The sequence below is a fragment of the Coloeus monedula genome (genome assembly GCF_965178545.1).
Source record: "Coloeus monedula genome assembly, chromosome: Z".
NCBI lineage: Eukaryota > Metazoa > Chordata > Aves > Passeriformes > Corvidae > Coloeus > Coloeus monedula.
Window position 1 is genome coordinate 48,987,518 of NC_138822.1, and position 15,499 is coordinate 49,003,016.

At 41.1% G+C, this 15,499-nt stretch overlaps 1 protein-coding gene across 3 annotated transcripts in view; it reads right to left on the minus strand.

Moving 5' to 3' along the window:
• Positions 1 to 333: 333 nt before the first annotated feature.
• Positions 334 to 15,499, minus strand: part of SEMA4D (semaphorin 4D) — a 102,155-nt gene continuing 86,989 nt past the window's right edge. For all 3 annotated transcript variants that reach the window (XM_082302214.1, XM_082302211.1, XM_082302213.1), the window contains 3 exons: positions 5,475 to 5,684; positions 2,712 to 2,809; positions 334 to 2,208 (listed from right to left, as the gene is read on the minus strand). In XM_082302214.1, coding sequence (XP_082158340.1) covers positions 2,179 to 2,208; positions 2,712 to 2,809; positions 5,475 to 5,684 — 338 coding nt within the window. In that variant the 3' untranslated portion in view covers positions 334 to 2,178. The remainder of the gene's footprint in view (positions 2,209 to 2,711; positions 2,810 to 5,474; positions 5,685 to 15,499) is intronic.

A 15,499-nucleotide genomic window follows, 5' to 3' on the forward strand; every position in this document is an offset into this window, starting at 1 on the left:
ATTTGGACCTGTGCCATTCAGATACACATATAAAATTCTGGAACTGCTAAACCCAGTCATTGCATGGAATGAGGACCATTTGGTGAAGAAGTTTGGGTTTTGACTCTGTTTTCTATTTTGTCTTACTGTAGAAGAGCATAAAACTTTGGAAACACAGGTTGTTCACAATCTTAGGGACTTATTTTCAGTTCTTAGTATAAAAAAAATATAAGGTGTCACAGCTGGTGCACAGATTTTTTTTTTTTTTTCCCCACAAGATTGAACTAAACAAAAAATTTGGCAACTTTTTACTACTTGCAGTAATTTCCTGTAGAGACAAAGCAAAGCTTAGCTATGTCATCCATAACCCATGTTCCCACTCAACTCCACAGAACTAAACTTAAGTCTGCTCCAAATCTGTTGAACAAATGGAGGAGAGACAATTCAAGGAAAGTCTATTTATCGTTGTCCCAAGAACAAAAAAATTAGAACAAACGAGACAAAAATACCTCTGGTGGTGTCAGAAGTCTGCCTCAGCATTAATGAAACGCCTATGTGAAAAATAGGGAAAATGGTTAAGAAAATAGGGAAAATATGAGTTGTCACCCTGTGTGTGTGACAAGGTGGTCTCATACTAAAGAAAAAGGGTCATTCGAGTCTTAGCATGGGTTGACTGCTGTTTTTAATGTGGAAACACTCATTTAAATCTTACCACATAGGGATGACTATGAAGCTTTCTGCTGTGGCTCGAAGCAGCTCTCCACCTGGGCTGATTGATTAGGGAGCATCTTACTTGCTTACAGATTGTTGAAATCCATTAAGCAGATAATAGAGAAAATTTGATTTATACCTCAGACTTTTGTTTCTTAGATGCAGAAGGACAAAACTTTACGGCATTACTGCTCAGAACAGTTGTACTGTGGATAGTGTAGGTCCTCATATTTTCAATCCACACTTGATCATCATAAGGAATGATTGAATTCATTCAGCATAGAATTCTTTTAAGCTACATTTTCTCAAATATCGAAGAAGAATTTTCAAAAACTAGGGTCTTCTTGCATACTTTGTAATCTATCTGTATTTATTTGGTACAGAATTATTACTGTCATGGTTTGAGCCCACGCAGTGACCAAGCACCGCCCAGCCTCTCACAGTGGGAGCAAATCAGAAGGGTAAGAGCTAGAAAACCTGTGGGTTGAGATAATGACAGTTTAATAGGAAAAGTAAAAGCCATGCACACAAGCAAAGCAAAACAAGGAATTCATTCACCACTTCCCAATGGGCAGGCAGGTGTTCAGTCAGCTCCAGGAGAGCAGAGCCCCATCACATGTAATGGTTACTTGGGAAGACAAATGTTATCACTTCATACATCTTCCCCCACCTTTATATCCTGAGCACGGATGCCATACAGTCTGGAATATCCCTTTGGTCATTTGGGTCACCTGTCCTGGCTGTGTCTCCTCCCAGACTCCCCTGCACCCCCCAACTTCCTCCCCATTGTGGCAGTGCAAAAAGCAGAAAAGGCCCTGGCTCTGTGTAATCCCTGCTCAGCAATAACATCTCTGTGTTATCAACCCTGCATTAGCACAAATGCAAAACAGCCTCCTACCAGCCACTGTGAAGAAAATTAACTCTACCCCAACCAAATCCAGCACAATCACCGAAGGAAATGTGTTTGAACAAATGAACTTGATGACACTAGAAAGGAATGCTCTTCAAAACACTGGCAACATAAGGGTAAACATAGTAAAATTAAAATAAGCGTACAAGTTGAAATGCCTTTAAATAAATGTGACCCACATCCTAATTTCTAAATCATATGCCAAGATCCTCAAGCCCAAAATTACCTGTTTGGCTTTATGAACTCAAAACAGAATACAGACTATGTTCTTTGAACAGCATAAGTTTTACTGAGACTACTTTTGTTCTTTATTAAGCTGAAATAGCTGACATCAGAAAACCAGCTATAGTTGCAGCATGGGATGGATGGCTTTTCCTGTAGCGTGTAACGTAACTTAGTTATTCTTCGGTGCAGTAAGAAAATCCCCTTCCACTTAATGCTTGAGGTGATTCTGAATATCAGTTTTAAAGCCAACTCTAATGCTTTCAAAGACTTCCCCAAATGCAATAACACTAAGAGTATCAGGTATTCTTAACTTGCATACATTTCTCCTTCTAGCCTGTTCATTCCTTTGTCCCTTAGAGGCTGTTTCTCTTGTTGCAGGTCTCCTGAAGAAAAAATTCAGAATGATGTATTAATACCACTCTAAAAATGAAAATGGGGCTTAAAGGTTGCCTATACTAACTGTTCCACAGGCAGCAAGCATGTCATATCTAAGGTTTTCAAAATTAATCTTTGTTCTAACTGTTGACGAAAAATACTAATAGATGGGTATGGACCTTTTTTGTAAAAAATGGTCAGCTTTTATGGACAGTACCATTTCTGGAGTCCAGTAGTTTCTGCAATCCAGTTAGTCTACAGATGTGATGAAATTGATCTACTCTATTCATTATACACAGACTTACTCTTTTGGGCAGGAAGAGAACTACTGACTGATGAGCACTTGGTTAGTGGACTGAAGGAACAAGCTGACGTAACTGCGATGAATGTCACAGATAAAATAGACTTCACTGCTGAGAGGGTCATGAACCATGACTTGTACAGGAACATTGATCATTTTGTTAGTACATGCAGTTGCAGAACTGCAAGAGGCAGTTTATAAAAGTCTTACCCATGTTTTCCTCCAGTTTTGCATCATCTTGTCATGTTCACTGATGGCACTTCTCCAGGTATCAAATTCTTTGGTCCATGCATCCTGGCCATCACTATCTGAGAATTGTACATGGGATGATTACATAACCATATAATGGTAGAAGTCAGTACCTTATCAGTTGCAGGACTGCCTGTCCTGCAGGAAGGAGACCTAGAAGGAACCATCATCTCATTTGGCAGTTAAGTGCTGTTGAAATTGTTCTCTTACCCTGTGCAGCAAACTTAATATCCTCCAGAGGAAACAGGCTTAGTGCTGTTTATCTGTGATTCAAGATCTAGAAGGTAGGACCTACAAATTAATAGTTCAAACCCGTGTAACAAGCACAGGAATGCTTCAGTTAGATCATAACAAGCCTGGGGAGAAAAATGACATGATGGAGAGGACCAGTTGACATGATGAACCAATGACCTGATGGATGTGTCCAGCTAGTATTCCCCATTTTTCAGTAATCATAGAATCACAGAATCAATCAGGTTGGAAAAGACCTCTAAGATCATCAGATCCAACCTAGGATCCAACACTACATTGTCAACCAGACATGGCACCCGGTGCCGCATCCAGTTTTTCCTTAAACACCTTCAGGGACTGTGGCTCCACTACTTCCCTGCACAGCCAATTCCAATGTTTTATCATCCTTTCTGTGAAGAAATTCTTCCTAATGTCCAATTGAAACCTTCCCTGGGGCAGCTTTAGACTGTGTCATCCTGTCCTGTCACTGGTGGCCTAGGAGAAGAGACTGGCCCTCACCTGGCTGCACCCTCCTTTCAGGCAGTTGTAGAAAGGGATAAGGTCAGCTCTGAGCCTCCAGGCTAAGCAACCCCAGCTCACTCAGCTGCTCCTCACAGAACTTGCGCTCCAGACCCTTCACCATCTCTGTTGGCCTTCTCTGGACACGCTCCAGCACCTCAACATCCCACTCCATCATCTCCCCAAACTGCAGGCACCCAGAACTGAATGCAGTACCCAAGGTGTGGCCTAAGCAGTGCTGAGTACAGGGGAAGAATGGCTTCCCTGGTCCTGCTGGCCTGTTGCTGATACAGGCCAGGATGACATTGGCCTTCTTGGCCACCTGGGCTCACTGCTGGCTTGTGTTCATCCACTGTCAATCAGGACCTCCAGGTCCCTTTCTGCCTGGTCTCTGTCCAGCCATTCTGTCCCCAGCCTGTAGCGCTGCAGGGGGTTGTTGTGGCCAAAGCAGGACCCAGCACTTGGTCTTGTTGAACCTCGTTGCTGGATTCAGCCCATCAAGCCTGTCCAGGTCCTGCTGCAGAGCCCTCCTATCCTCCACCAGATTGACACTCACCCCCCAACTTGGTGTCATCTGCAAATTTGCTGATGGTAGACTCAATCCCCTCATCCAGATTATCAATGAAGATATTAAATAGGACTGGTCCCAGTACAGACCCCTGAGGGACACCCCTGGTGACTGGCCACCAGCTGGATGCAGCACCGTTCACCACCACTTTCTGGTCCTGGGCATCAGCCAGTTCTTAATCCAGCAAAGAGAGCCCCTGTCCAAGCCGTGGGCTGCCAGCGTTTCCGGGAGTATGCTGTGGGGGACAGTGTCAAAGGCTTTGCTCAGGACCAGGTAGACAACATCCACAGCCTTCCCCTCATCCACCAGGCAGGTCACCTGGTCACATAAAAGGGCATCAGGTTGGTCCTGATTTAGGAAGGACCTGCCCATCCTAAATCCATGCTGGCTGGGTCTGATCCTTCAGCCCTCTGTAGGTGCCATGTAATTTCACTCAAGAGTTCTTTATACTTCCTGCCAGTGATAATTAAAGAAGGGATGTGTTACTGCATCTTGGTAAAATTCTAGTGCTATTTCTGTGTGCCAGCTTTTTTTGCAGAAGGTAAGACTGATGGTGACATATTTTCTGTTTATCCTTTGGGACACTAGCAACAGTGGTATGTATGTTTTAAGAGCACAGTGAGAGCCCTTCTGTCTGCTTTACATTTACGTTGGTTTCACTGAGATGCTCTTAATTCTGCTTCTAATGCAGATTTCAAAGTAACTGGAGTGATGGCATAACTCCCATGGCTTTTCTCTGTCACTGAAAAAAGCAGCACTGAGCCTTGACAGACTCACATTCAGTATTAACCAGTTGGTTAATTTTTCCTTCATTTTGCCAAGAAAATCCATGCTGTGTCATGTCCATTGCTCCTGCTGTCTTTTTAAAGACTGTTCAGACCTTCTCCAGCCTGGGTAAGGTCTCAAGAGCTAGTTGCAGCAGGCATTCTGGATACTCCAAAATCCTGCAGTTGCTGAAGTTATTTAACTGCCTACCTGCCTAGTTAGTGTCCAGATGGAGCTGAGAAAACTGACCTTGCCCATCCATAGATGGTTTACAAATCATGCAATTTCAAAAATCTAGGGTAGTGGGGGTTTCTGTTTACCTTCTGACTGCCTTAAGTCCATGTGCATTAAAGAATTTTTCTACATTACCTTGTAGAATTCCAGCTGAGTACTTACTTGTAGCTCTCTAGTACTCATTTGGTTTTCAGTTTTTGTTAATTAGTTTAGCAGGTTTTGGTTCAATTTCTAGATCATAACTGCTAATTTACATAAGCCCTTTGAGGGACGGGGTAGAAAGAGTTTTTATGGCTGTAGGCAAGAGTTACCACCTTTAGATATGCACGTTTTATGGGTGAATATTACAGAGCTTTACTCTTTATCAAGGTCAGGCCAAACACAGCATGCATTTGGAACAACTGTACCTTTATCTTCCACTGTGATCAGCACTTCTGATGTTGTGTTCCCAACTTTTGAGATGAATGAACATCTGTATTCTGTGTTTTCTGATACTGAATCTTTCACCCAGCTGAGAACATGCACTCTGCCATCAAGCAGCATGTGAGATTGCTCCGTGATGCACGCCTTCATCTTTTGTCCATTCTTCTTCCAGACAAAGTAGGAGTCATCCGGACCTGTAAAAATGTCAGGTTATTCTGTAAGAAAATAGATGATGAGTCTTTGAAAAGAACACAAACCCCATCACATCAAGATTAGGCTTAAAAACATGAATGGTTGATTGTAATGTTTCTTAGGTTTCTTCAGCTAAAGTTCTAGCTACCAAAAACCTGGGATAAAGAGGAGCCAACTCTGGAAATTCAGGTTCAAGCCAAAGCTGTGAGTTTGTATGTATTGAGGAATTCTGTGTGGATTCTTGCAAGGGGAAACTTAGCACACACATGGTAGAACCAATGATGAACACCAGCACCATGTGCCCGTATGAATTCCTGTAGCACTAGGCACATTGCCTACTGCTGTCCAACATAGCTCCTGGTACAAAGCTGAAACCACCTGAGACATGCCTTGCAGAATCTGAAAAAAAGGCCAGGAGGGGAAAAGTTCAAGAACTCAGTGCGTCAAAGATGCTGGAAGTAGTAATGAAAAAGGCAGAAGTGGAAAAAGCACAGAACCAGTAGTCACAGCAGGCACTTAAGCAAGACAGAACTTGAAAGAAGCTTGGATCAACAACAAAGAGCAATTTAATTTTTTAGCCTGGTTACTGTTATTTGTCTTAACCTGCAAGGGCAACATTTGAATAAATCAGAGATTGACAGTAGCCTGGAGGAGAGAACAGCTGTTCCCAGAAAACTGGCAAGGTTGGCTGAAGTGTGCTTGGCAGCATCAGAGCCTTTCCATTTAAAATACAGACATCTGGGCCAAGCTAAGATCTTTGTATTCTGATGTTTAAAACATGACTATTTCTCCCTCTGGGCTTAGGATCCAGACTAGCCTTAGCATGAGAAGATGTAAAGAGAAATTTGAGGTAAAAAGAAGATGAACTATTTTTGCAAAATGTCTTGACAGAACCTACTACAGCTTTTACTGTGAGCAAGTTGATGTGGCATTTTTTCCCTAGAAAAATACAATTCTACCGTTAGTGTCCCAATTAAGTTTTAGATAATCATGCAGAGAAAAACCAGCTAGTTTTCACATTTGTGTACTTACTCAGTGTATCATATTAAATTCTTAACTCCTAAGTTTTATTTCCAAATCTCCCACAAATAATGGGCACACAAATTAGCAGTAAGAGTAAGGGTGAATGATAGAGAAAATGATCTAGTTAAAGCATTGTGGAGTTTCTCTGAGGGAAGTGGCACAGTCTGAAGGGCTGACAGCAGAAAATAGCTGGTCTAGCACACTTTTTTTTTAAGGTGTTTTATGGATGATTGTACTTATTCTATAGTTGACAGCAGACTGGTTACATGTCACTAAATTAGTGGGAAGTCTGGAACCAGGGACAAGTTACTTCAGTAAACTAAAGCTGAAGTTGAAATTTGGACAAACGGGAGGAATAGTAAGTGCAAGCACAGCAAAAAAGTCGAAATACCTAAGTGCCATTTTAGAGCCATGCAAGGAAGTGGCATGTTTAGTGCAGGACACTTCCCTAAACTTACTTCAAATGTACTAGAGAACCTGCTCTATTTTCCTGTGCGAAAGATCTCAGTTGTGCTGGAAATCGGCCAAAATTTCAGCTTACATCCACGTTTCACCAAGAGATAAATATGCAATCATTTCTTTATACATGTATAAAGAAATGTATAAGTATAGTAAAATATGTAAAATATAAATTTTGCAAGCTGTCTTGGTTCAGATTGGCCCCTTACAAAGTTGCAACTTGGCAATTTTACTCTTCCTTTGTTTTTCTGTGCAGTCAGAAGCACTGGAAATCCCCAGAGATACATACTCATCCCCACTTACACTGGTTGTCAGCAAAATCTAGGTGCAAGCAGTACTCAGGATTTTACTGATCCTGTTTCAGTGGAGCTTGTTTCCAATTCTCGGGCAATTACCTTCTCTACTTTGATTTCATTTTCAGATGGAACAACAGAAAAAAATACACTGTGAAACAGTTTAATCTGCAAAAATTTTCAGTCACATTTGTTAAATTTTCTACAACTCTATGGTGAGAAATTCAGCATCATATCTAATGGTTAGGGAAGTATTTTTTTAAGATAAAGGAAAATAACACGAGCATATTCTCTGCATTTTCTATTGTTACTATAACACAAATTAATTATAGGTCAAGTGCAACCTTAAAAATACAAGTTTCTGTCAAACCTGATCTACTTACTTTGCCATCCATGTTAGGAATGCTTGAAAGATTTAAAAAAAGTAATCTTATTAAAACATAATAATCAAGTAGAGAACTAAACAGCACAACAGGCCAGGTATATAAGCAGCTATGTCTGAGAAGTCATTAAATATATTTCAAACAGTTAACATCAAAAACATTGCTTCAATAAACTACATTAATTACACGTGATGAAATAAAACCAACTTCACCACCTTGGTGATTCTAGAAGGGGAATTAACAGATATCAAACAAAAATACAAGAAACTTTGTGGCATTATCTGAACTACCCCTTTTCTTTGCATAAGCCCCTCAAAATTTCCAGTGTCTTTGGAAGTGTTTGCTTCTTTCCCACATAGACTTCATTTCCTCTGCTTTCAGCAGTTTGAATGAAATTATAACACCCAGGTAGTAATGGCCCAGGTACTGTCCAGGTAGTTTCTGCCAGCAGAATGGGTTCTCTGACCTATGTGAAATCAGGCTGGTTTACACAAATGACATATTTAATATCCAGATGATTTTTTTCTCAGTATTTTCCATGAGAAAAAAATTCAGCTGTCATAGGTAGCATAGAAACTCAAACCACTGCAGCTGCTTGTAATCTTCTACCCACAGTCTGACTGCATTCACTGGGTTATTCATGTAAATTTGACCTAAGGTTAAAAAAGTAAGTAAAAAAAAGCAGACTTGAAGAACTGAAGTATACAGCTACAGAGTCAGAGCAGCATGGGGATGTGCTCTGCTCAGCTGGATCAAATTAAGCATTTGCCATATACACATCACATCCTAATAGACATATGGGTTTCAAGACAGCTTGGAGACACTAATTTAAAAGGAGCAGATTATGTATTAAGTTGAGCTCAGTGACATAAGGCAGGAGGACCAAGAGGGAGCACTGGCCACGCTGGCTCCTTGTGCCAAGTGCTGCAATGTGCAGAGAGCTGTGGAGATTTCAAAAGCAGCCCAGTGAAGCTGCACTGTGAACCCTGAGCAGTGCTACCACTGCTGGTGGTTCAGCATAGGGTCTCCCTCATTTCTAACCCAGTTCTTGAAGGGTAGCATTTAATAAGGCTTCCCTATATTCACAGAAACACTTCCAAGATAAAGACAGGGGACTTGTTACAACAGCAGGAGCCATCAGCAAACCTAGACCCCAGCTAATAATTTCTGCAAGTTGCCAGCAAATTGAAATGCAGGGAAGATAACCGACAGGTATCCCACAGAGAAATTCTACCAGGGTAACAAAGAGTCTTTTACACAAATGCCTATAATCTAGACAAAGAACTGCTACCGGAGGCTATCCACAGTGATGGGAAGTTCAGGTTTAGGAAAAAACTTCCAATACACACCAAAACCTCTTTCAAAGCTCACTACGTGCAGCAGACTAAGAAAAAGAATGGCATCTGGATTTAATGCTTGCTATCAAGCTTGCAGCTTTGCTGAATGCTACTGAAGCGAACATCCCAGATTTCTGAAAACCAAGATCATACAGGAAGCCCTCATCCAGAGCAGGGATTAAGTTTTAAAAAGGCCCTATAATCTGGATGCCGGAAGTTTTTTTTTTTAAATCAGGCATCAAAGTTAGCCCAGGAAGAGGTTAGTCAATCATTAATATGAAATATTACCACCAGCACTACCTAGTATGTGAATAAAAGATTTAGGGCTGGTCACAGTTCTTGAGTTGTAGGAGTCTGAGTCACTGCTGCTGCTAACGTACCAGAATAATAAATCAGTACAAAATGAAGCCATCAGAGGGTAACTGACTGGAAAAGCGAAGAAAAAAAATCTTTAATTGAGGCAATCATCTTTGCAGTTTTCTTCAAATATTGTGCAAATTAAATAGCCTGTACCCCCTATAACAGGGGTGATTTTTTTTTGTAGTTTTGTTGACTGGTGCTTGTTTTTGATTGTTAAAGTAGGGCAATGCATTCTAGAAGACAAGCTTGACAGCAATGGAAGAAAGTCCCTTTAAAAAGCCAAGAAAATAGACCGCTCTGAAATGCCACAGAATATTACTTCCAACACCATGTATTTCATACTGAAGGATGCATGGTGTCCTCCTCCTTCAGACACGTGGTGCTTCATTAAATTACCGGTCCCTGTGTGTGACATCACCACAAGCTGATGCAGCCTTACGAAGGCAGATGAAAAGCAGGAAGTGCTTCCTGCGAAACGTGAACCACCTAAAAGCTGGAAGCAGCAACCAGTCACTAGAGGTGATGCACAGCACATGTGGGTGCAAGTAGGACACGGCCTCTGTCTTCTTGGAGTGGAATTTAAAAGCAGGTTGGGAGAATGGCTGACTGGCACATTACATGAAAATGCAATTGGTAACTGTTCATGCATTTATTCAGATGTTCTCTGAGGGTGTCCAGAAAAAGGTTTTGCAATCGGAACATAGATAATTGTCAATGAAGAAAAATCAGATGAGGCACCAGTAAGCTAGAACCAGGGACTGTCAAAAAAAAAAAAAAATTAGGTTCCATTTTCACAGTATCACAGAATTAACTAGGTTGGAAAAGACCTATGAGATCATCAAGTCCAACCTATAACCTTACACCACCTTATTTAGACCATGGCACTACGTGCCACATCCAGTCCTTCCTTAAACACCTCCAGGGATGGGGACTCCACCACCTGTGTGGGCATCCCATTCCAATGCCCAATCACCCTTTCTGTGAAGAATTTTTTTCCTGATGACCAGCCTAAACTTCCCTGGCACTTTGAGTTTGCCTTATTATTTTTGGCCGTCCTATCAGCTAACAAGGCTACTACATTAAGTTTTAAAATAAAGTGAAGAAAATTGGAGAATATATTTTAAGGAGTAACATGCTCTCCAAAAATCACTCCTGTTCTCCAGAGAACACAAACAACTGCTTTTGCTTTGTTTGTCAGGTAGATCTAGCAGAAGATGACTGAAGAGATGGAAATGAGATTTTCATCTCCACTGTGGTGACAATGCACACAACATGCTGAGGCAGCTCTGGTAGCAGTTTCTGCTGAAATAGCTGAAAAAAAGATGACAGCTTTGGTCTAAATTATTACTCAGTTAATCAGCCACACCAGTGGATTAATAATTACAAGTCTACAGGCTGTAGCTCTCATGGGCAAGAAAAACATGTGTACAGGTAGCCAGGCTGCAATCCTGATCAGTTGCAGGTAGCAAGATGTTCTAAGGAAAACAGTGTAAAATTGTGGTTATGCTCCAGATTCCAATACCAGTCCAAATCCATCACATCTCTTTAGGCATGACTGGGAAATCATGGCCAGGGTATAGGAGTTATTACCAGTGTACTGCTCCAAGCTGAGGCATTACTGAATCAAGAGTTCCACATTAGCAAGGAGAAAAACAGTTGAAATATTTATGCTGAATTGCAAAAGAAGAAAAGCTAAACTGGGAGGCCAAGTAAACTGTTGTAAGCAAATGGTACAGGAACAAAACACACCTCTGAATCCCCCTCTCCTGAGATAAGACATCCCAAAAGGCATTTGGGTCTCAAAGACCCCAGTGCCAAGCAAGCTTCTCCTTTTATACATACCTAGGGACACTACAAAAGCTGACATGGATTCTGCAAAACTTCTTCCTGAGCCCTCGTAGTCTCCCAAAATCGCATACATTAAATTCAAATGGAGAATACTGCCTCTTTTGTGACCTAGTCAGTTCATCTCTGCTGACAGCCCATGCAGCACCCAATCCCCAAGCAAGCTGAAAAGCTGAACTAGACAATGAAGCAGCAAAGCTGCTGCTTCACAGAGGTACTCCTGCAGAGGTGCCAGCTCTTTTCCTTGGCCTCGACAGACTTTTTGACAAGTAAATCTCTCAAAAGGGCAGCTCATTCAAACTGTGTGCAGGTACCAGTGGAAGGCTTTGAAAACCATGCAGTGGCTTCCTTTCCCCAAGCCCTCTGCTGACACGAGATGCAGCCTGTAAGACTTAGTGGTGAGTGCCTGCAACACTTACTGGTGTGCAGGAGACACACTACAGCACACTGTGTTTCACGCACATTACAACAGCAGTAACCACTGCAGGCTACAGCTTCTAGTCCTAAGTGGACTGAATCTCCCACGGGAAGGTATTTTAGGGCCTTTCTTTATGTTTTAATCATTTATAAACTACCAAAAGCCACAAAAGATGTTTCCCAACTGCACCGTCTTATTCATTCTGCAGGAAAAACCTGTGCGAATGTGGTCAGCTGCACACTGTAAAAGGTAGGAAAAAAAATTGATGAAATCTGAGAAAAAAGTAAGACACTTTTGGTTCTACTTCTTTTCCTTGCTCTCCGCCTTTTTGATTTGATGCCTGATGCTTTTTAATTTGCTTTATGCTTAAATTATTTTTACACTGAACTTATTCTAGCCCTTACTGGAAAACCAATATAGTAAGAAAAAAAAAAAGGCAAGGAAAAGGCATTCTTGTTGCACACCTTTCCACATATTTCTTAGCTTGACATAGCCTTTACACATAAAACTGCACAGCAAAGAAAATTTCTACAGACATGTTTCAAAATCTGCTGCTGATGACAGAATTTAAAAATGCATCATCCATGTCACAGTCCTCATGAAAATGAATTTTCAATTTCCTTACAGAAATCACTGTGAAGGAAGCCATCAGAGCCCCGCACTTACAAAGGCGTTTAATGCTGTTAGTTTTGCATGCAGGCTTAGCTATGATGGTCTCAGCAAGCCCTATATCTAAAAAAAGAAACGCCAGCATTGTAGTAAAAAGATTACATTCCTAAGATACTGCAATCTAAAGCAACAAGGGTATCTTTAATGTCTATGAGTTTAAGGCAAAATAGGTCTGTGATATGTACCCAGTTTTGTAACCTTAAAACTTCCAAGCCCTTTTCTGTTATATATTAAAGGTACAATCTTAATTTTTCAACTTATCTTCTAGATGCATCCCAAATAATAATAAACAGGTGGCATGTCAGAGATCTGCACACAGGAAAGGTTCTATAGTGCCAAGGCACTGTTAAGCAATGTTTAGTCAGTGCAGAAATCATTGAAAAAAATTGTACAAATCTACAAAATGACAAATTAACAGCTACTATGAGACAACTGTAGCCAAAGACTGATATTGAGTCAAAAAGCATGTGATGAAACACCAAAGGTCTGTTAAGCAGACAATTCATGAAGTGGGATATGAAATTGTTTAACATGGTGCAAACTTACCATTCCCACAGGAAGGTAAACCATTTCCTAAGCATACAGATTAAAGTAATGGGTATTGCTTCAGGAAAGCATCACTGTGTAAATCTCAAAACATACTGCATAAAAACTTTGAAGTTCTATAAAGTTTTGAAATATTTGTGCAGTGGATTGATTTGTCCTGGAAGATGCAGAGCTTTTCCTTTCAAGGCTACCAATTAAACCATTCTCACATTTCAAAAACTAACATTGTATCTGTCCATAGCCATAATTAAGAGCCACTTACCAACTTCAACTGGTTATAAAACACAAGTGTATGAAAAATTGCTCTTGATATTTATGCTCTTGTAAGAGCAGAAAAGTAACAACCCAAGTAAAGTCCATTATAAGATGATGGCATGCTGTAATTTAAATGCTGTCATTGTAGTTCTGGACAAACATTATGTCCAGCACAAAGCACATTCCTAGGCAGGCTCATTCTGCTCTGGATGCTGCTCACCTCCATGCCTCTCCTGACTGAGCTCTACACCAGACCAGACCACCCCAGGGCACCATGGCTGATGCAATCATGCAAATGATGCAAAAAAACCTCACCCAAGAACGAATTACTCATTTCCATGGGTAAATCAGTCTCTGACAGGCGACTTCCTCCTCCCAGGGGAAAAAAAAAAAAATCAGGCGCAGCAAGGTATACGGGCTTTTGAGCCCTTGTGCTGGGACCTGCAAAGCACCAGCACTTGGTGACATGAGCACAGGCAGCCCTCAGGTGCCGGGACAAGCCTGGGGCTGGTCTCTTTCAGACTCACTCTGCAGGTGCCTTCTCAAGAGTCTTACTCAGTCTGCAGCAGTCCTCGTGAAGTGCACTGCATTTTGTATTTTCACTGCATTGCATTTTGTATTTTCCCACCCTTCTGCATGTCTTTCAGTGCAACTTCAGGCTCCACCAAAGAGGAACCTCTAGTGAACCACCCGCAGTTACGATTCTTCAGGTTATGGATCTTTTCTTCCATGGATGTGGGAAACTTTCTTGTACTCCTTCTAAAATAGCATAACCACAGGGAACAGGCATTGTACGTGGGTGTTACCAGATACCCATCTTAATATCTCCATGAAATAACAACTCCTTTAAAGTATATTGCCAAGTTCACAGAGCTTTTATGGTCACACTCCTGGCTTTTTTTACCAAAACTGGAAATAATCCAGTATGTAAAATCTCCAGCTGCAGACAAACTAAGGGAGGGAGTCATCCTGACACCATGGACACAGAGAGTCTTGATCTGCAGGTAAAGCACAGTGTTTTGCAGCATTTCTGATCACAGAAGTATTTACACTGTTGCACAGCACACTCAGTGTATTTTAGCTATGTCATTGGTCTGTGAAGTTACCGACATGGGAGATACTCCAAAGCTGAGGGAGGAGGTGCCAGTAAAACATCTCCGAGCAGAACCAAAACTCTAGAAAATGCCTGTTCCTACTATACTTTATTTCAACAGACCACACCAGAGAAATTATACAGCAGGTGCATACATCATCAACTCACTGTCTCTCCCCTGAACTAGATGGTATAGTATTTTGTTCAATTTATTTGAAGCTTTCCTCAACTGCCTGCAAAGATTTTTAAAATTCTGTAATGGGAGAGTAAAGTTCTATTAGAAAAAGTACACAGGAAACCTAATGTTTGCCCATGCACACACAGCAGACAGGTCTCTGCAGAAATGTGAGACTCTTTGGGGGACTAGAGAGAGACAAACTGGGAAGAAATTTGTGAAGGGAGATTTATTCCCTCCTTTTCCAGAAGGGCAGGAGTACTCCATGCTTGAAAAAATTTATATTTCAGAAAAAATGTACCAGTTTACCACAAGTGCTGTTTGTGCTGTATCCACTTTACCTTATGGAAATGAGCCAGTTACAAAGTTGTAAAGTGTTATCCTTAGGCGAGCTTTCAGGTTAAAACACGTGGGATGAGTAAGAGATGAGCAAAAGAACTCACCAACTGCTGCCGAGTTTCCAGACAGCTTGAAACAGATATTTACAATTAAAAAAAGGAAGAGATTCAGCAATTCTGATAAAATAACAATTAAGTTAAAAACTTAATTAAAAATAAGCTTGAGGTTTTTGACTGGATGATGCGGCAATCTATGTATTTGCATCATACATTTACTGATGCCATATCCTTTTTGCAGACAACAAGGCACAACATTTAACTCTCTGCCTGTCTCATTTAACCCTGTTGCTCCTTGCAAACACGTTTTACCTGACAGTCATAGCTGAGGGGAATAAAGTTCCATTACAGCTATGTTAATATAAAGAAATATCAACAGACACTGAACAAATCTGAACAAATCCAAGCAGAGACCTTCCTTGCAAAAGCAATTGCTTAGCCAACCCCCACCCGGGATGAACTCATATATCCCCACATACAGGACCCAGAAAGATACAAAATATCTGCACCAGTTCAGTGTGAAGGTTTACATTTGCTGGTTTGTTTGGTTTTTAACTCAAGAGACT